The 22,933-nt window shown below is 38.6% G+C and overlaps 1 protein-coding gene across 10 annotated transcripts in view; it reads right to left on the bottom strand.

Annotated features, from left to right (window-relative positions):
• Positions 1-22,933, bottom strand: part of PTPRD (protein tyrosine phosphatase receptor type D) — a gene marked incomplete at both ends in the record, with an annotated part of 413,617 nt that overhangs the window by 28,809 nt on the left and 361,875 nt on the right. For all 10 annotated transcript variants that reach the window (XM_079706279.1, XM_079706285.1, XM_079706286.1 and 7 more), the window contains 2 exons: positions 15,276-15,430; positions 15,947-16,066. In XM_079706279.1, the coding sequence (XP_079562405.1) occupies positions 15,276-15,430; positions 15,947-16,066 (275 nt within the window). The remainder of the gene's footprint in view (positions 1-15,275; positions 15,431-15,946; positions 16,067-22,933) is intronic.

Here is a 22,933-nt window from a genome sequence, read left to right as displayed (position 1 = left end):
ACTCCTGTAACTGGACTACATTCACAGAGTTTCTTCCTAAATTCTGAAAAGGTTTTGCTAAGCTTGTGGCTTTACTTTTGTACCCTACAAACCAGTAGGTTTGAGTTTAATTGAACCAAGACAACAAGTGAATTTCAGGCTGTAATACATCAGAGAAAATAGTCTGAAGCCAGGTCAATCATTTCCAGACACACAAAGGAGGGATGAAATGTTAACCATAGGTTATAAAGAATTTTTGTGGTTTGCAACATCATCAAATGTAAGTGGTGAGCAAAAGTCCAGACTTAGAAAGGCTCTCTGCCCAATTGATTAGAATTGGAGTTGGGTGTAGGTTGACAAAGTAAGGCTTTAAATTTTTTATTTGTATTTTTAACCTTCTGACCCCCTTCATCCATTTCCCCAACTTCCACTCCCCTTCTGGCTATCACCAATCTGTTCTCTGTATCTGTGAGCTTGCAGTGTTTTGTTTTTGTTTTCATTTTTGATTTCCACATATAAGAGAGATCATATGGAATTTGTTTTTCTCTAGAATGATTGATCACCTGTGAACCCAAGTTGGGACTGAATTTGAAGGTAGTCAGAGAAAATTTATTACGCTTTCCATAAAACCACAAAATTCCTAACCATCACCATTACCATCATCACCATCACCATCATCACCATCACCGTGAGTAAATAAGCGTTTAATCTACCACATTTTATGCAGTTTTCCCTTGTAGAGAAGATGCCTTTAGCAAATGACCAGATTGTACTCTACTTTCCTAGAGAAATAGAAACTCAGGTAAGTGATTTGTATGGGCTCTCATAGTTTTAGGGCAGTAGAATATCTCTTAATTTTCTATGTATGCAATTTCCATTTCTCAGCCTGAAAGCTAAATATGCGGTGAAAGTCATAGAATTCTGGTTTTTCTTAATAACACACACTTAGAAGGAAAGCATTAAGATCCAGGAAAGCATTAAGATTTATTTATTACTTTGCACTTTTAAATTCCCTACTATGTATGAACTACTTTAGGAAGAGTTTGACTTTTACTGGGGTTCTAGCACGTGTATGAAACATGCCTCATACTTTGAGATGATTTATGGTCCTCTTTTGTCCACATTAAAATCTGACAACCCTGGCTCTTGATAAAATTTAGAGGCTTACCGTTGTGACCTACTGAGGTTGCATCTTTTGTATATCTACATTCTATATTCATTTACAATATTCAACCTGAACTTAAAGGATAGTGTAATCAAAATCCTAGCATCCTCAAATAATCTGTCTTCAGGCAACAGGTAGGGCAGATCTCAGGAACAACCCTATCTCAGTAGCAAGAGGGGGCTCTGCCCACTTAGTCCTGTTCTTTATGGACAGAGACCACAGCAGTGAGGTCAAAACTTACAGATAGAAAAAGACACTCCAACCCACATCTCTTGTATCCAAATCTGGGGGTAGTTATGGATTCAAGAAGAAAAAACAAATCAGAAAATAAAAAACCAGGAGACAATGGCAAAAAATCAGGTAGCAGTTCTGGAAGAAATTAAATGGCCTTTTCGTCTGCTTTCTTACTTATTTCATAGATTGACAAAAGAACCTGTATTTTGGGTTACATTTGGGGGGGTTGTTCTTCTTATCCCGTTCTGTGAAGGAAATGCATATTGTACCTAACCAGGCTGATGAAAGCACAGCAGTGAGAAATATAGAGGAGATCAACAGGGGTTTTGTAGGCTCATCAGTTTCATATTTGGGCTGAAAGAAAGTTTTGACAGGATAGTATGGGGTGTGTGTCCAGTGACACAGAGTCTTAATAAGACTATCCTCCTACCCCCAACCAGGTATGTCCTATGTCCAAAAAGAACCTTTTTGTTAGCTTAATTTATTAGCATTTAGTTTGTCTTCAGCACCGAGATCATTTATCCATGCAGGCTTTTATTTCAAAAGGGATTCTCTTCTGATTTTGGTGTCACTTCATACGTTTCTGCAACAAGAAATTCTCTCAGCAGCTGTACTTACTTTAGAAATGCAAATGTACCTTGCTAATGCTACTTGTCAAGTAAAGGGTTTAAAAATACTTGCTAAACATTTGTTTATTTATATGAAAGATTTCAGAGTTTTGCACAGTTAGATTTCGGGCACAAAGCAAACCCTGTGAGTGTGTGAAGGAAACACAAGTGATCCCAGCAGATGGCATGGTCCGAGGCAAAGGGTTTGCAAGTGCAATAAACAGCACAGATCCAAGTTGAGAAGTTTGAATGGCTATAATTGTAACACATCTACAGTAGAAGGAAGAAGGTCATTTATATTATGTTAAGAAACATAAGGGCAGATTCTTATCTTATGTAAGTGTGTTACACAAAATGGAGATTTGGCACATGGGCTGCTATCGGACAATATACCACACACAGTTTTTATTTCGGCTCCAGCAGAAAAACAATATTGACAAATTTTCCTCTCTCTTTGCTTCCTACTTTAATTCAATAGAAGAGGTAACAATAGCATCTGCTGTACTTGGCTGGAGCCTGGAATGAGGAAACTGTAGATGATGAGCCTCCCAGGCATATGGCCACTATAAAAGCTCACGCTACTGCCATGGCACAGCCAGGCTAGAGCTCCAATGAGAGCAGTACATACACAAAGCAGCCACTGCAAACCAGAGCAGGGCTGCCAAGACAGCATGTAAAGTCATTTTTAGTGGCCTGAAGTGATTTCCACCATCATGGCTCCAGGCATCACTGCAAAGCAGGATGAGTTTCTCTCTGACATTCTCTCCTGCTCTCTCTTGGCCTTGCTCTACCATTTTCTGTTGCCCTGGCCTTACTGACCACCTGGGTGCCCAGCACATTCAGGGTACTCCCCAGCTATGCACTAGCCCTTTTGTCAATCAGTCATAATCGTAAAGATCTGTGATACTTAATTGGCTCTAATGCATCAAAGTTATCTGCTCTGATCATCTTGGTTCCAACCACAGCGCCTCCTGCCATTATACAGGTGATTAGTTTCCTAATTTAGCTAGAAAATGTTAGGGACTCCTTAATCAAACTAATTTGAACACAATTAAAAGGACTATAATGCACTGGGAAACATATTGGACCAGCAGTCAGTAGACTTGAGTCCAGCAAGAGTCTATGGGAAAGTTGTCAACTTTCCTGGTCCTCATTTTATTTTCCTATCTCTGAAATTAAAGAGGAGTGGCGAGGGAAGGGAAGGGGGTGGGAAGGGATAGCGAGGAGAGGATGCAGAGAGAGAAACGGAGGGAGAGTATCTGGGAGGCTTGAAATGTCCTTTCCAGGTCTATGATTCACTGTGAGTAAATCATGTTCCCTTAGTTTTTGAGTTTAAGAAGAAGCCTATTAAAACCCTAATAAATCCTAAATTACAGGAAGATGTAAAGGAAATATTTCTGAGACAGGATGGAATGGGAGTAAAGAGTATGAGTTTCTCATACCACACAAGCTAAAAAAAAAACTATTTCATATATTAAAAAAAACACAACTCTGTATTTTGGCGTAGACTTGGGGCGTGCTTTGCTCATGTCATCCAGCCTCAGGAGGGAAATCCACAGTGGACTTAGCCAAGCTGATGAGAGGTAAGAGGAGGGAGAAGAGCTCCATCAGTCAACTAAATAATGTTCAGCAACATGTAACTCAGTGGTGGAATAAATGAGGTCACACATTATTTGCTACTTCTCTCATCAAGAAGTAGAGTCTTGTTTCATCAAGAAACAAGGGCCACTCCTTGAATCTAAGCTGGCCCCTGCCTTGCTCTGAGCAAAAGAATGTGGTGGAAGGGATGATATGTGACTTCCAAGCCTTGGCTTCAAAAGGCCTCAGAAGCTTCTCCTTTGATTCCCAGAATCTTGAGACCAGCAGACTAGGATGAATGGCTGTGGGGACAGAGAGGCCCCGTTTTCTCAGCGCTTCTAGCTGACTGAAAAGGAGAGCTCAGGAGATACCAGTAGACAACCCCTGCCCAGCCCCAAGTGGACCCACAGAATAGTACGAAATAACAGGCTGTGGTAGTTTTAAGCCTCTAAGTTTGGGTTGATACTTGTAAGCGGTGATGGTTAAGTGATAGATATACCCTCCATTTCAGAAAGGATGCTGGCTCCTAAGACACGCAGATGTATCAGAAACAGAAATATGATTCCAATTAAAAAAAAAAAAGATGCAATGCTCAAAACCAACCCAAACTGAAAAAAAAGAATAGAGAGAGAAAATACTTTCTTGTAATAATCATAATTCTCATAATCCTTGCCTTTCAAACACCAAAAACAATTTGAACAAGTAGCTCTTTACCCTTTATCATTAAAATGAAAGAGCCACAGTTAATCATGCCCCATTTCATCTAGGTCACCTTTTTTACCTGCTTAGATATATACCATAGACACTACAAGCTCCACTTTGGCCAGTGAAAGTCTCAACTGCTGACCCTCTCTCAATGGAATGAAAGATAGAGAAGGATTTTTTTTTTGGAGGGGAGAAAGTGGTAGAAGTATAGAGGGAGGTGAGATGGGAAGAGAGAGACTGCTCAGGCCCCTTGGAAAAAGGTATAGAAAAATATAAGTGAAAAGTGTTTATTTCACAAAAAACTTATCTTCAATAAAACCTGTGATTTAAAAACACAGTGTGGGGCTTCCTTGGTGGCGCAGTGGTTGAGAGTCCGCCTGCCGATGCAGGGGACACGGGTTCGTGCCCCGGTCTGGGAGGATCCCACATGCCGCGGAGCGGCTTGGCCCATGAGCCATGGCCATTGAGCCTGCGTGTCCGGAGCCTGTGCTCCGCAACGGGAGAGGCCACAACAGTGAGAGGCCCACATACCGCAAAAAAAAAAAAAAAAAAAAAAACACAGTGTGCTATCCCAGAAACATCTATCCCCAAAAATCAAAGAGCAAGGGATTTCAGGACCTGCAAGCTTGGGCAGGGGGTCAGACATTATGACTCACTTTTCTTCTACCCATCTAATCTTTTATTTTGGCCTCCACTAGATTTTGAAAAAGGGTACAGCCACTGAGTCATCTGACACTTAGGGGCATTCCGAACTGCCAGAATGCAGGACGTTCATACCAAGTATGGATACGAAGCAATGTGACTGATATCCTGGCAAAAAAGGTCAGCATTGATCAAGCCCAAAGAGCATGGCTTTTAAAAGTAGCCACCTTTGGGGCTTCCCTGGTGGCGCAGTGGTTGAGAGTCCGCCTGCTGATGCAGGGGACACGGGTTCGTGCCCCGGTCCGGGAAGATCCCACGTGCCGCGGAGCGGCTGGGCCTGTGAGCCATGGCCGCTGAGCCTGTGCCGCGGAGCGGCTGGGCCTGTGAGCCATGGCCGCTGAGCCTGCGCATCCGGAGCCTGTGCTCCACAACGGGAGAGGCCACGGCAGTGAGAGGCCCGCGTACCACAAAAAAAAAAGTTTTTTTGGACCTCCTTTTTGGCAGCAGAGTTAAAAGCCTATCGCCTGTTCTTTTGAATTTCCTAATGGTGGCGAATTTTTGTCCTTGGAGGTGGATATTTTCTTTTTTAATTGGAGTATAGTTTATTTACAATGTTGTTAGTTTCAGGTGTGCAGCAAAGTGATTCAGTTATCCATATACATCTATTCATTCTTTTTCAGATTCTTTCCTCATATAGGTTATCAGAGAATGTTAAGTAGAGTTCCCTGTGCTACACAGCAGCTCCTTGTTGGTTATCTATCTTATATATAGTAGTGTGTACACATTAATCTCAAGCTCCTAATTTATCCCTCCCCCACGTTTCCCCTTTGGTAACCATAAGTTCGTTTTCGATATCTGTAAATTTGTTTCTGTTTTATAAATAAGTTCATTTGTATCATTTTTTAAAAATTAGATTCCACATTTGAGTGATATATTTGTCTTTCTCTGCCTGACTTACTTCACTTACTATGATAATCTCTAGGTTCATCCATGTTCCTGCAAATGGCATTATTTCATTCTTTTTTATAGCTGAATAATATTCCATTGTATATTCCACATGTTCTTTATCCATTCATCTGTCAATGGACATTTAGGCTGCTTCCATGTCTTGGCTATTGTAAATAGTGCTGCAGTAAACATTGGAGTGCATGTATTTTTTCAGATTATGGTTTTCTCCAGATATGTGCCCAGGAGTGGGATTGTTGGGTCATATGGTAGTTTTGTTTTTAGTTTTTTAAGGAATCTCCATACTGTTTTCCATAGTGGCTGTATCAATTTACATTCCCACCAACAGTGCAGGAGGGTTCCCTTTTCTCCACACCCTCTCCAGCATTTATTGTTTGTAGACTTTTTGATGATGGCCATTCTGACCTGTGTGATGTGATAGCTCACTGTACTTTTGATTTGCATTTCTCTGATAATTACTGATGTTGGAATTGTTTATTTTTTAAGTACCAAGAGACATCTAGGGCCAAGTCTTTGGTTTGTATGGTAGATGATCAAGGTAGGGAATATTGGGTGATTTTTTAAGTAATAAGCTTTGTTCCCTATGTGAGTTAAAAAGTGACTCTTAATGTAAGTCTCAGAGAGAAGTTTTCCTAATGCTTATAATAAGAGAGCCATTCAAAGAAGGTTTTTTCAAGTTTTAAAGCTTTGAGGTGGGCTATCACTTGGATGCATACATTCTGCTACAATCAAAAATCAGTTTCATTGCCATATAGCAGTGGTTCTCAACTAGGGGTGACTTTGCCCCCAAGGCGACATTCAGCAATGACTGAAGACATTTTTGACTGTCACAGCTGTTGGGAGGGTGCTATTGATATCTGGTGGGCAGAGGCCAGGGATCCTGCTAAACCCCCTACAATGCACAGGATAGTCCCTGAAAACAAAAGTTTCATGACTCAAATGTCAACAGTGCTGAGGCTGAGAAAACTGGTATTACAGTAACAATCCATTCTAATAAGATTTTTTTTCAGTTCAATTAAATAATTATTACAGTGCTTATGCATTTTTAAAGTGTTAAATATTCTAGTTGCTACTCACTTTCTAGGTTAATGCACACACACTCATTCATTTTCTATTCTTCTACTAAATCACAAATTACATAGAAGTCAAGCTCACATTTCTTCTTTGTTGTTTGATAGCATTCTTTGTTGTTTTTTAATAATAAAGCCAATTTAAACAACCACCTATTTTATGTGAGGTAAAACACATAATGTGTTTTAATGATAATAAAAACATCAAAAAATATAAACATTTATTGACTTCTATGTGGCTGATAGCTGGCCAATTATCACTGTAGACATATCTTATTTAATCTTTATAAACAATACTACAAAGGACATACTACTATTATCCCCACTTTACTGAACAGAAGTCAAGGCTTAGAAAGGTTAATTAACTTGCCCAAGGTCAGAGATGTAGTAAATGGTGCAGCTGAGATTTGAACTCTAGAAAGCTGATTTCAAGTGCACAGTCTTCACCACCGTGCAGTGCTGCCCCCAAAAGGGGCTTTCAGGTCTGCTAAAAGCCAGCTTTGTTATTGGCTGAGGACAGGTCTGCTCTCATGTGTATAACATAAAGTGAGCAAAATAGAGAATGGCAGTTAAGGTAAGAGGAGAAGACCTTGAATCATAAAACATTGGTTCTCACCCCTTGAATCATAAAACTAGTTAAAAATGTGGTCTACAGCAAGTCACTATAGCAAATTGAGACTTTTCAGTCTCAGTTTCCTTATCTGTATAGTGAGGATGGTAATAATGCAACCTACCATTCTGCTTATAAGGATTAAATCCAATAAATGGTGGGAAGATGCTCTTAAATTGTCACATTCCTACACAAAAGTGATTTGGTTGCCCTTCTTGGGGATGGAATGAGAATGGTAAGGTGATAGTTTCTCAGTTGCCCTGGAAGGGATTTTTCATATTATAGACCTAATATATGACTTTGAAGTTAGTTTCTTATAATATTGGTCTCACCTCTCCTCTACTGCCTTTATAATGCTTTTTTCCAAACAAATTTTCCATTTCATCAGACAGCCAGTGCCCCAAACTCCTTCAGTGTGTGTTTTAAATGTTACATCTATGGGGGCCACTGTGTAATTTCTTTTAATATTTTCTTTTGAGTCAATTACTTTTAAACTATTTCAGTGGAGGTAAGGCATTTTTCTCTTATAGGATTCTGCCATCAGAATGTTGAAGATCTGGCCTCCTGTTTTGTATCACCATGTTGTTTCATAAACTAAAAATTTGCTTTTTTTATGCAGAGTTATTGATATATAAGAACAGAACCGGGCATAATAGCTTCCACAAGGTATAATAATTATTTCTCCTCTCCTTAAAATATTTCCATAAATAAGGACATAATTTGTATATTCAATCCATTTTCTTATCCAGAGATGTTGGTACTTTAAACAATCCAGTCTTTCATCTGTGGAAGGCTAGCTTCTCTTATTACTTAACTTAGACATGAAAACGAATCCCAGGTTTAAGGAAAATATGGGTCTATGGTTCACACTTGTCAGCATCTCAAAACTATCACATGCTTTGGCAGTACTTATGGTTTTTGATCTAAAGAGACATTTGAATGGAACATTGGGAAGAATCAAGGATGGAATTTAGAATGAATGGTTAAAAGTGCATTAAACAATTTTCCACAGCACTCTTAGCTCCTTTGGATCACAGGTCTTTTATTTTTATGCTCATATGCAATGCTTTCCAAAATCCCTTGACCTTGAAAAGGCTATTTTTGTCCATATTGGGCTGGAATTAGGAGTAAGTGGTTATGCTATGAATATGATCTAAGTAGTTTCTTGGTTCTGCTTTCACCTATAAAGTCAAAAAATATTATGAAGATTAGATCTTGGGAATCTTTCCAACCCCAAATTGTCATTTGATTTTTACTGGGTCACCCTTAGTGGCCCATTGATGCTTCTAGGACATTATCTACTTCTGGCCCACAGTTCCTATTCCTTTCAGTTTTGAAGACTGGTTTGATTCTATGATGTAAAATATTTAAATTACCCTCAGAAGATCTATTTCACTCCCCTTGGGATTGTTTCATTTAAAAGACAGATGCAGGGGTAGGGGGTCTTGATCTATCCTTCTTTCACATTTATTCATAAATGAATACATTTCTCCTATGAAGAAAGTATATTCCCCTGGTCCTAAAAGGGGTTAATGTGACTCGCAGTTAGTATCTTGAGTCAAGGTTTTATAATTGACTCAATAAAATTATAGCTTCATCCCAATTTATTCACTCCTAACAAGAAGCAACTACTTAGCAAATTGGTTGTTGTATACCTTTGGTACTAGTAGAATATAAACCACCAATTCTAAATAAAAACAAAAACAAAAAAAACCCCAAAAGAAAACACACAAAGAATAAGGCTCAAAAAGGAAAGAAAAAAAGATACAAAGTGTCTTTATTTTCTAAGAGGAAGATTGAAATAATATGGGGAAATATAAAGTATAACGTCTGTGAAAATAAATAGCCTGAAACTTCTCTCCCTTAGTCTCTTTCAAAACCAAATTTTATAAATAAGGAGAAAAAATATTGCATGTCTCTAGCACTGAGTAGATATTTGTAAAGAGATAATGGCAAATATCCTCCTGACAACCATGTGGTCAACAAATATGTTGTAAGACGATATGCGTAAGGAACTAAGGTACTTTCTGCAACAAAAAGAGTCTGAACTGGATATAATGGTGGGTAAGCAGGTCATGGACTTTGAAATAAGCCCTCAATTTATGAGCTGCTTGACCTTGAGCAAATCACCTATGATGTCCCTGTGCTTAAATGTGCTTTACAAGTAAAATATATTGTTTTGTGGATTAAATGAGTCAACACTTAAGTGCTTAGTGTTGCTTGGAAAATAGTAATGGCTCAGTAATTGGTAGCTGTTGTGATTATGTTAAAATGACTGAGTGGTAGAAGAGACTCACTTGCTGGCAATCACCTTTGGTATAGAAAGAGTGAAATAAAGGCAAGAATATGCACTGTGAGGTGGAGTCAGAAAGGAAGGAGTGGCTCTGCTGACCAAGTCATCAGGTTAAGTCGAAAAGTGAAAGGCCCTCCACGTGGCTGGCCAGAGGAGAAGCTGAGGACCATCAAGTGATGTATAAACTGGAGAATTTACTTGATCCATACGGCCAGGCAGCCTGGGGCACATAATTGCTTTGGCACCGCTAATGGCAAGAGTTCAGACAATTAAGTTGACTTTTCTTGGCCTGTGTTTTTTTTGTATGTGTGCAATGGGAGAATAAGGTTCCTATCTCTGTAGATGCTTGGGGGAAAATGCCATAACACACATACAACACTTAGAGGAGGGCCTCTCCAGTTAGAGGAAAGATTACTTGATGTCGATTAAGGGTTCAATATCCTTAACTATTATTTTGACACAAAAGCAGAGACCTATGTCTATATTTAATCATAGAATGAAGGGCATGTGGGAAAGGACATAAAATGTACAGTAGTAGAAAAAGGGATTCAGAAACAGATATTAGAAAGATAAAGGCAACTTAAAATAATTAAGCTGTAAAAAAAAATTACTCCAACGTTAAGGAGACAAAAATATAGTCTCCTATTAAAAAAATCAAAACCCAAAACCAGTCCAGCCTTGAAATTATCATACTGTTTCTGTAAAAAAAATTCCTGAAACGCCATATGGAATTTGGTTAACTTCAGCAAGCAACTATTGAGCACCTACTACAATGTAAGTGCTCAGATACAATCGTGCATAATCTATAGCTCATGCCCTCTACGACTGCAAGGCATATGTGATCTGCACACAGACAGCCGAATAGGCTAAGTGTAAAACTATTTTATGAGAGCTGAGAGGATAGAAAGTTCAGTTCTTCCTGTGGGAAGAGGAATGGGGAATGAGCTTAAAAATTTTCTCCAGGGTTTCCTCAAATGTCTACAAGATGAAGCAATTCCTATAAATAGATGAGCTGAGTTGTGTGTAAAAATAAAAATAAAAAAAAGAATGGGGAGGGTTTGGAAAACTGGATAGTTCATGCCAGCTTAAAGGCATTCAAGTTCGAAGTTAAAAAAAAAATTACCATGTATATTAACAAAATCATCTGAGGCCAGTCTGCAGCCTTTGCAATACACATAGGAAGTACTATTTAAGTTCGATTATGAATCAGGGTTGCACATCATCAGGTAGAAAAGGGAACTAGGTGAAATTCTAGAGTGGATAAACATCATTTGCTGAGGGCCAGAGATGAAAGTACTTGGAATATATACCTAGTGGGAGGTGGCTGAGAGAGTGAACAGTGAGGCATGAAGGACCTTGATGATAAATGGCCGTGAATGTAATGCTAAATTCAGTCTTTATCTTGAAGGCCTTAAGAACCACAGCATTAATTTCTATGTATCCTTAACAGCATCATTTTAAGAGTTCAATGGTTTCTTAGGTCTTTCTGAGAACAGATTTATTATTATAAAAGATTCTAACCCATAGCTTTAAAATGTTCTCTGTCACTGTAAAATAGCTGATGGCATTTCCATGATGGAAAATATCTAAATTTAAAAAATCTATTCAATTAAATAAATTCAATTAAATATTTGGATATTTATAAACATCTAGTTATTCATAGGATGGATGGCTCATGTCATATAGATAATATCCAAGTTCATGTTGAATTTTTCTCCCTAGAGTTAGAAATACAAATATATCTTTGAAAACTCACTCAATAATTAATATACGAATAATTTAACATTCTTGCATACTTCTATATAAAAAGCCCCGTCCTAAGTGCTTTAGGTATATCATTTCATTTAATCTTCATCAAATTCTTATTGCTATGAGTAGTGTTACCCCATTTTACAGGTGAAGAAAGAGAGGCTAACAGATAGGAAATAACTTGCCCAGAGGCACACAGCCAATAAGTGAACAAACCAGAGTTTTACCCAGGCAGTCTATCACTCCAGAGTGTGCACTCTTAAAGTGGAGATTACATGTTCTGTGTGAAGTGACTGATGGCTAGCGTTGGTCTTTTCTCCTGTGTCTGTTGAACCAGACATTCCCTCTTTTAGGAATGCGGTAGACTCTGTCCTTCTCCTCGACCTTCCAAGGTCTTGTCTCTGCTTGTTGCACTAGTCTACTCTCATAGCTCTTTTTTATTATTGATTGTTAGAATTTATTTTATTCATAATGGCTTTTTAGTCCTGTCACGTTTATTACTTAAGACAAAACTCTTGGAGGAAAATGAATTTTCTCTTTTTCCAGTCCCATCCTCTTTTTTTGTCTACCACCAGACTTCTTTTAGAAACTCTTCCTTTGTCACATGATCTGTTTGGCAGAAGGCTTGGACTTACTTTGACTTTGTCACTACTTTGACTTTGTCACTACTTCATTACAGAGAAAAAAATTCAAGTCCCTCATAAGAGAAATCACAGCATGAAATGCAGTGTTTAAACTCCAGTGTATTTTCTGTGATTATCTGCAACATGATCATGGTAACTAATCAGGATCCCTTTGTGACATGGCTAGTGTCACTTTCTGCATACTTTCCTTCCTGCTTAGAGATGATTTTTAAACCAGCATTTCTGGGATATCACAGGAGCAGTTGTTATCTCAAATGACTATCCACTGCCACTCGGTCAGAAAAATTATGCTCTTGGGTTTTAACATACTGGTAACCAAGTCAAAGATTCGGGATGCTTTGGAAGTTGGCAGTGTGGATGTGGCCTCTCTCAAAGAGACCAAGATTTCTTATCAGACGTGAGGTTACCTTTGGGTGAACACAGATCGTTTCCCAGAGCTCAGCTTATGCTGCATCTTTCCTTCACTGTTTCAAAGTGGCTAACAAATTTCTTCCACCAATATACCAACTCTTCTGTTGTTTGTTTCAATACTAGCTTCTCTGGAGCCTCAGGCGTAGCACTTCCAAATGTCAGCAGCTATTAGCTCTCCACATTAATCTTTGTGTCTTTATTTCTCCTGAGTTGTCTGTATCTCTCAGAGGTGAGTCCAGGTGGCTTAACATAACATCGGGGTGTGTGTTGGGGGGGAGAGTATGTATTTTCTCAAAATAAGGCATTATAGCTATCTTATCTCTCCTACTTGCTTGCAAAGATTTTTGGAGCCCTCCAAGTACCTATCATAAAGCCTCATACCTTGCTTATGATCAACAGAGGGTAAATTGAATTTTTAAAATTATCATTCTATTTATTTTAGTTTTCCAGGGCCTCCACTTTCAGTTATAGAAGTGGGAAGCACATTTTGAAAGAGGGAACGTACTATATTTCAAAATACAGTGCAAATATCATAACACTTCTTTTCAATGAAAACTTCCAAGTTAGGTTTCCCTAATTTTTCTTCCTATTATTTTATATATAGAAAATGTATATGTGTTTGTGTGTATGTACATAAACACACATACATCTGTGTGTATGCATGTATGCATCTGCATGAATTGCATTTTTGCCAGAAGGCATATGAAGGCAACATTTCTTGAGTTAGGCCAAACTCTCCGTTTTCTCTCCTATGTCCAAACTCCATCTGAAACCATTTCATGTGTGAACTTCACAATCAAGTTGATTTTGTGCTGAGCAGGGGCACCGTGTAACCAGGTTCAGTGGCTCTTTGAGGTCTGCAAACATGTATAACAGAGTACACAGACTGCCTGCTGAAACCAACCAGAAATCTGATTTCATGATACAAAAGTATTTGTTCAATTAATAATAATTTGCTCAAGTTAGTAACAATAATTTATACTGTTTCAGAATCATGCAGAAAACTGCAACATAGTGGCAGGTCCTCAAAGGCCCCTGTCCTGATTAAAGAGGAGCAAGAACTTAATTATAAGGTGAGGCTGATTGTACCTCCACCTTCTTAGCTATCTTACTTGAATCAAACCCTGTAGCCTCTCTTATGTTCTCTTCTCAACCTGCCATATTGTTAAGAACGTCAGACACAGTAGAGCGTGGGGGAGTGCTTTGGAATTTGTAAATACTCAATGAATATAAGGTAATGTTATTACTCATTTTTGTTGGGGAAAAATGCTGGAAAAGAGAAATTAAACATTATCTTGCTTGGAATTTGCCAGGCCATTGTTTAACAATTACCCCTCTAGCATGGATTAGTCAGGTGAATTTTATTGCTTTTATTCTGATCCATCCATTGTCCTCAACTTTTTATAAAAATAGACCCTATTTCTAAGATCTACTACATTGTGCTATAGTATAATATGGGATGTGAATGAAAGTTATACTATTAAGTAATGATAGAAGTGGTTTATGATAGATGCTTCCTTTCCTCTTTTATGTACTTCCAAACTATGAATTTACTTATCTGTGCAAGCAGCCGTGTTCTCTCATATTTGAATTACTTAGGTTACAAAAAAGTCTTATGAAGTTACATGAACCGTAATTTATATAGTAATAAACAGAATCTGACTAGATATCTTTAATAATCTGTTAGTAATGATACTTGAGAGGAATCCAGGAAACTAGAAGAAATCAGTTTAGTATTAAAAATGTATGAACACTTACATATAGTAGAATCTGAGCGATGATATAGAGAATGTTAGCATTAAAAGTACAAAATAGGGCTTCCCTGGTGGCGCAGTGGTTGGGAGTCCGCCTGCCGATGCAGGGGAAACGGGTTCGTGCCCCGGTCTGGGAGGATCCCACATGCCGCGGAGCGGCTGGGCCCGTGAGCCATGGCCGCTGGGCCTGTGCATCCGGAGCCTATGCTCCGCAACGGGAGAGGCCACAACAGTGAGAGGCCCACATACCGCAAAAATAAATAAATAAATAAATAATAAAAGTACAAAATAATAAATTATACATTTCAGGAGAAATATGGGTTCATTACCTCCTAGTACATAAAATAAATTCTTCCGAACTATAGATCTTCATATATATTTTATTAAATAAAAATTTAAAGCTCAAAATAGTATATTTTCTATATGTGACTTGATAATACTAATATGCAGTAAGAAATTATCTCTCCAAGCTTGTATGTTTACAATATTATCAATATTTTTTGTTCAGCACTTTTTCCCTATAAATAGTAAAAAGGTTGTATCAGCCCAGCCCACAAGAGCCTGTCAAACAATTCATACATACATATTTTTTGAAAGAATATATTTATTTTTGCTCTAAAGAGAAAATACCATGGATCATAGTTGCCTTTATCTCCCAGGGGGGGTATGCACTGTATCAAATCCTTCCTATTTATGTTAGTAGAGGCCTCCTTTGACCAAAAAAGACTACCTGTATTCTTTATGAAGGCAGTTGCTATCCCAGAATATCAAGAGGTTGGAAACAGAATATCCAATGAGTCATCCTTCAGTTTTCTGTCTCCCCACAAACCTTCTGACTGCAAGAAAAATGCTCTCAGAGGTTCTTACCTGCAGTGCACAACCATCGGACCTGCATCAGGAGGGTTACAGGTTTTGACTCTCCGTAAGAAAGCTAGAAAAGGTGTTGGGTGTTCTGGAACACCGTGATCAGGCCAGGCGGTGAACTGGAATTGTCTTACTTCTCTCTTCTCACTTGAACCATTCTGTGAAGTAGGAACACTGGCTGAAATTCTGTGTTCCTAGCCTCAGATTGTAATGATGAGTAATAACATGCAAGAGGTAACACAAAGATGTGCTATCTTAATTCCTTCCCCCACCCTATATCCTTTGGGAAGACACACTCTTTGGAGTTATAAACCTCAAGCTATCTGTAAATGACAAATATTTGCTCAGGAAGACAAAATTCCTAGGTGAGAAGCATTCATTTTTCAGGTTTAACTATCAAGAGCACCTCTGTTACATTTTACAGAAAGAACTAGTTCTTCTTCACCTATTCTTCATTTGCTGAGACTTTCATTCAGAGCAAGAGTTCCATATTTACTGATAAATCTCCAGACAAGGAGAAAAATTGCTGAGTGATAATGGAAGAATTATTTCATTCTTCATTGTTGCCAGTAGAATCAAGATTTAAGTAAAGCCTTGAGATATTCGATTTTTCAAAAGAAGTTTTCTTTAAATAATGGAAAGGGGAAAGGGAGGAAAAAAAATAAAAAGCAAACCTTGTAAAGTGCAAACGTTCGAACACAATACGTGGCCAGCTCCACGGTATCTAGCAGCGTCACTTGGACAAGCCCATGGGTTTCTGTGCCTCTACTGGGCCAATACTGGTCACACTTCACCTAGAAGAAACAAGTGACACATTTAGGGCAGATCCTCATCAATTTCTCTATTAGTTTTATTTTGAGTTGCTGTTGAAGGAAAACAGCCTTTCTGCATTTCATTTTATGTTGATCTTTTTCTGGCATGCATTCTTGTTATCCCAATATATGTAAATTGCTGCTCTGATGCCAATGTAAACCACATTTTTCAAACTGGTAGGAGTACTAAGCAGTAACAGATTCAATTTTCTGGGAGAAAAATAAATTGCAGATTGTCACTGAGTAAAATAAGGAGAGAGGTATTTGAAACTTCAGAGTACTTGAAAAGAAAACACAAATTTGTTCTGAGATAGACATTAAGAATCATTTCTGGGGCCTCCCTGGTGGCGCAGTGGTTGAGAGTCCGCCTGCCGATGCAAGGGGATGCGGGTTCGTGCCCCGGTCTGGGAGGATCCCATATGCCGCGGAGCGGCTGGGCCCGTGAGCCATGGCTGCTGAGCCTGCGCGTCCGGAGCCTGTGCTCCGCAGCGGGAGAGGCCACAACAGTGAGAGGCCCGCGTACCACAAAAAAAAAAAAAAAAAAAGAATCATTTCTGAAAGGTTACACCTGGGCACTTAAATGACATGGTGAGATAGTTAGTGTTCATCCATCAAGGTTTAAAAGGCACAACCTATTTCATCTTGAGCTATCACCGTCTCCAAATATGCTTGTTTAAAGAAAAGTAGAAATAATTTGTAAATCTATCAAAGTATAACAAACAACACAGAATTTTTTAATATAAGATAAATGGTATGTGTATCAAAAACAAATTAAATCTGTAAAGTCTAGGGGGAAAAGAGCTGTCTGTTCTTTAAAAAGTCTCAAAGGGTCACACGCTAGCAGTGGCAAAGTTTAAATAATTTAAAATCCATTCATTTCAGATGAATAATCTACAATTATTATGTGGAGTTGAACAACAAAAGCACATAAAAAGTATTCAACCCAATTAGTTCAACATGCAACAAAGAATAATTCCAAGTCTGCAGTAAGCCTCAAATTTACTGAATGTGTCCTTTGGGCATTAAAAAGCGTAATGAAAAATAGCAAAGACAACACTATATTTTCTAGTAAGACCATAGATCAGAATATATTTACCCTTTCTATCTCACATTAAAAGAAAAAAAATGGGAGTAGTTCTTAATTGAAGCCAACTAAAATACATTTCTCTAGGTAAAGAAACCTAGTAGTATTTTATATTAGAAAGTACATCTTCTACTTGAAAAAGAAATATGTGAAAGTTACAATCTTTGGATTTAAGCAAAAGCAATGAGGCATTATTCACATAGATACTAGAATTTTTTGGCCCAGTGAATAGAATTACTAGATAATTATTTGCTTTTATGTTGAATATAAATATTACTAGCATTCTGTGAATAATATTGTAATTTTCTGTTTCACACCTAAAGCATCTGCTTCTCAAAGGACTCAGCCTCTTTCTAGATACTGGATGTTCTGAAAAGGGAGAGGGTTAATCCTCTACACAATTTCCTAGACTAGATAAAAGAGAAGGTACAGTTACACAGTAAAGCAGAGACTGCATTCTCAAGGTTTGACTTCTGTGCCTTTATTTCAACTGTGAGACCGACACAAACATTATCTATTTTATGAAAAACAAACAAAAGTGGTTCACAGTAAAATGGAGACTTTGTGTCTTAGTAAGAGTTTTTTTAAAAGACTTGCATTTTCTAGATGCACAAAATATTCTTCTGTTTTATATTTCTGTCATATGTTTTAAGTTAAAAATAACACAAGGGGAAGACAGTTCTTTAAGGAGAATATTGATGTAGCAAGACCAGGGTTGGGTACCTCTATATGTTCTCTGGCCATCCATTAAAACCCAAGTAGTATCTGGATAAACTTATCAAAGGCTACTACCCTAATAGAGCCAACACTACTTAAGTAGCCATAATTCAGATGGAAAATAAATCACATAAATTAAGTCAAAGGCTCCGTTTTAAACCATGAAATAGATGTCAAGTTGATGTCTCACTGCAAAAGACAAAAGAAACTTTGGAGGCCTCTTATTGCAGCATTGAAGGGATGCCAGCAATGTACTGAGTTCAGGAATCAAGAGAGAGACTCAAACTCATTATTTAACAGTTTTAGCTGGACATCAACCCGTTCAAATCAAAACCAACAGGTCAAATCCCACGAGGACAAACACCACTATGGCGGGCACAAAAGCAGCAAGTTAATGCAACAAAATGAACTAGAAGGTCAGTACAATGTATGGAACCCAATTCAATGTAATTATGTTTCAAAGCTGGGAATTGGTTATCCTCAGACCTTTTGGTGAAGTAAGGCAAAGGAAAAGAACTATAAGCCAGCCTTTATGTGACCTCTAGAAAAATAACTCCATTATTGAGTGACTTTCCATCTACAAATCCACTCCATACCTAAGATGTAGGAAAACTTAAATTTATACTAATTATTCTCATACTTCTAGTAATAAGTTTGAGAACTGCAACTATTTTTGGCTTAGACTCTGACGTCTTTAGGGAAAAAACTACCACAAAACATTACTATAAGGAGTAAATATTGTGAACATTTTTAGCTAAAAGAATAAAACAAAAGTTCTTGTACTGATTTTAAATAATGTACTCTAACCTTACTCTTTACTAAAAGAAATCCTCTAAAATGTTTTAAGTGCAACTGTAGAAACTAGGAGCCATTTTTAAAGAAGCCAATATATTTAAACATTGCCGTTTTCTCTCAGGAAATATTTCGCAAGGGGAGTTTATGAAAAAATAAACGTTCTAATGTATGCACACATGCACACATACAGTCTCAGCAGTGGGATTAGAAGTGCTCCCTGAGCTCTCTGAACAGCTACAGTGACACATTCTTCCCTTCAGTAGCGAGGACCCCGGCACTTCTTTACTCCACCTCATTCTCTGAGTAGCCTGCACAGGTTTCACCCAAGTTCTGAGGGCTAAATTTAAGGGCTTAGACTTACTGACAAATACTCCTTTAAGCCTTTCATTTTTAGCCGTACCCTAAACAAATAATTTCTGATTTTAATGTTAGAGCGAGTGAGGAAAAAATTAAAAAGGATGCGGGAAAATAACAGAAGTTATTTCTTTCTAATCAGTTACACAAATGAACTAGCTCCATTCTCCTCTCTTGAGATGTTTTTTTGACAATAACCACTCCCCTCCCCCACCATTTTTTTCCTGGGAGAAAAATCTCAGAAGGTATTTCTAGAGAGTTCCTACTTGTTAGGCTTCATTCGTAGAGCTGAGTGTGAGAACTGAGACGTGTAGGAGGCTCCCCTTTGGGTATATAGAACGAGAAGGCCAGAGCTAGTGAGTAAAAATACTGATTTCTGTCTTTTCTTATGTGATTCTGAAGTGACTACAAGTAGCCTTCAGGACTGATTCTTGGAAGGTCAGGCAGTCTCACTGGTTGGCTAGTAAGCTTGTTCTCTATTTCCAGGACCAAAGCCTTGTGGCCTCTTCTATAAAATGGGAATGATTATCTCCAGCATGACAGGGCTATTGTAAGGCTCAAACATCTTGCACCTGAAACTCTGAACCCAGTGGCCAACACAAATAGGTATCCAATGGGAATAGTTGTTATTAACTATTAAGTAGATTATGTTCTCAATTTTTTTGTGGTGGTTGTTATAAACATTCTGAATGTGAAAAAATGAATATGTTATTAATCCCAGCAGATATGTATTTAGGATGTTCTAGATGGACGGTAAGGTGTGAGTGGCTGTGGGGACGGTCATAGTGAAAACCGCAGTCCTGCCCCCAGTCCATCAGCCTTACTGACTAAATATGGAGATGTGTTTACATTTCCTGTTTTTTCAAGTAGGTAGTTGTGAGATTGCAAACAACTCCCTCAATGTACCTGGACCCCAGTCTGCTGTGAGAAGAGAATGTACTAGACTCTGAGGTAGAAAAGGAGAGGAGCAGAACTCACTACCCAGGCTCTGGTTTACAAACATTGCCCTGTAACTCTACTTGAGGCCTAAACTGAATGAGACAGTTCAGATTTCTGGCTGAATTTGGGGGAAATATTTCTTTTTATTATCACAAAGGGATTCCCCTTGTGTGGTTAGCTTTCATTTCTCTATAATTGTGGAAAGACCAGGTTGACCATCGCTACTATGTATGTATGTATGCTATGGAATATTTTCTCCCTTTCATGGCAAACTATTAAAAGCAAGTTGATGGAATGATAGAACATATTTAAGTATATTCAAAAGAAAAACTCATTATTGGAAATATCTTGTAGGATTTTTTTTTTTTTTTTTTTTTTTTGTGGTACACGGGCCTCTCACTGTTGTGGCCTCTCCCGTTGAGGAGCACAGGCTCCAGACGCGCAGGCTCAGCGGCCATGGCTCACGGGCCCAGCTGCTCCACGGCACGTGGGATCTTCCCGGACCGGGGCACAAACCCGTGTCCCCTGCATCGGCAGGTGGACTCTCAACCACCGTGCCACCAGGGAAGCCCTATCTTGTAGGATTTGATCCAGCAGGTCTGCTGACTGTGCTTGGGGGGAAATGCTCTCCTTCTAGTTCCATTTTTACTTCCACATGGCTTATCTTGGACATGGCCTGGCACATCATGGGCACTCAACACGTGCAAGCCAACTTTATAATCAACTATACTGTGGTCTACATTGGCTTATTTTTAAATAGCCTAAAACTTTATGAAAACAAAAGCTCCTCATTTCAATTTAACTAAGCCTTATTGAGCATGGCAGCATGGCGAAGCAACAGAATTCTAAATGCGACAAACCAATACCTCCAAAGGGTCCCAGCATCACTGAACCAAAATGTATTTGCCACATGTTATTTGGAAAAGCCTGCCTAGGGCCAGGTTATTTAACCAAAGAAGGATTTAGAATAGACAATTAATGATACCTGGAAAACCATAACTATTGTTGAGAATGGCTGGAAATCAGTATTTAGTAAGTTTGGGCAAGGATTCTTCTATAAGGAGTGGACAGTATGTTAACATTAGATAATGCAAATCACGGTTATTATTGGGAAAAAGGAAATGTTAACACACAACTATCAACACACATTTAATAAGGGAAGATATAATGAAAGGTTCAGATAAATATTAGGATATATTTTAGTGGACACAAGAATTATATGCTGAACTGTTTTTTCCAAAATAAGGAGATACCATCTCAGTGATTCTCTTCTCTTGCAGTAATAGTGTCATTCTCTCCACTGAACTAATATCAATATTTAGCCATATCTATTTTCAAACGGCAAAACTACCTAGTTTGTGTATTTCCCCGTTTCATTTTCTCTTTGCAGACCACTATTTAGAGGAGAATCAAGGGCAGTGGAATACTTGAAATGAGAGTGAAATTAAAGCATTTGACTACCAGCATAGAAATAGCTTTTCATAAATAAAACCATAAAGTTGAAAAATATTATTCTCTAAGTAAACCAAATTATACATTATAAAACTGCTTATCAGTTCATTGAACTGTTCAAACACTTTCGAAACCATTTATTAATTTAAAAACCTGATATTCCCTTTTGTTTGATGTATGCTATAGACTGAATATTTGTGTCCCCTCAAAATTCGTATGTTGAAATCTAATCCCCTATGTGATGGTATTAGGAGGTGGGGCCTTTGCGAGGTGATAGGTCATGAGGGTGGAGCCCTCATAGAATGGGATTAGTGCTGTATAAGAGAAACCCCGGAGAGCTCTGTCACCCCTCCATCACACGAGGATACAACAAGACAGTTTTCTATGAACTAGGAAGCGGCACCTGGATCTTAAACTTCCCAGTCTCCAGAATTGTGAGAAATAAGCTTCTGTTGTTTATAACCCATCCAGTCTAGAGCATTCTCTTACTGTAGCCCAAACAGAATAAGACAACGTGTCTGCCAGGGTTTAACAGAGGGAACTGCACTGAACTTTTCCAATGATTTCTCCCATTATATCTCCAGTGTCTAGCACTTTGTTGTAGCCAGAGGAAAATTGTGTGAAATGCCTCTCTTTCATGTCCAGATAGCACTTGGCTATCAACCCTTCCCTCATGGTTTGGGTCTGTGGAGTCTGCCCCTCAGCCCCAACCACTCCTGGCAGTGGCTGGGCGCTCCATGCAGCCTTACTGGCACGTCTGCATCTGTCTTTGTCTGCCTAGTGGCTGCCTGTGGTCCAGCAATGCTCCAGTGTCACTGCCACTGAGAAATATCATTAGGTGACAAAGTTTCAATAAAAAGATAATGTTTGTATACCAGCCAGTATTCATACATTTCAATATTTTAACACCCAGTAGAATTATACTGGTGCATACGAGCTGAATATCTGCCTTGCCTGGGCATAGAAATTAATCCACACTTCTCAGAATCTTAGAAGTGACTTAGTCCAGCCTGGGAGTGCTGTAAACATGAACGTGGAGAATAAGAGGGGTTTTGCACAATGTCACTGGGAGCACAGCTGTGTCTCCCCCACCCAGTCCAGCTCATTCCTTGGGCTGTGTTGCTTAATTCACTTGAATAGGAATGTTTTGAGCCAGAATCTGTAGACTGCCATTCTAAATAGAGGAGGGGGGATGGGCAAAGAAGGTAGAAAATCCAGGAAGCGAACAGTTAAGAAATTGGTGGGATCCTTTCTCTTTTATCTGACACTGTGTCTGTTGACAAGAGAAAACCAAAAGTGTGGAACTTGCCAGATAAGGACCCAAACATCCTTTAGGTTGCCAACATGAGTATCCTTCTTTTTGTTGCCAGTGTCCTATATACATTAAGTATCCACCACTTTTCAAAAACAATCCCATACATCAGGCAGACTTCAAAGGCAATGTTTGCACTGCTGTCCCTACAGCTGCTTAAGGAAAAAGCAGTTTCTGTTGCCCTAGATAGGCAGTG

This window comes from Hyperoodon ampullatus (assembly GCF_949752795.1).
Source record: "Hyperoodon ampullatus genome assembly, chromosome: 6".
NCBI lineage: Eukaryota > Metazoa > Chordata > Mammalia > Artiodactyla > Ziphiidae > Hyperoodon > Hyperoodon ampullatus.
Note: the sequence above shows the minus strand (reverse complement) of the source record. Positions and strands in the feature narration are given on the sequence as shown.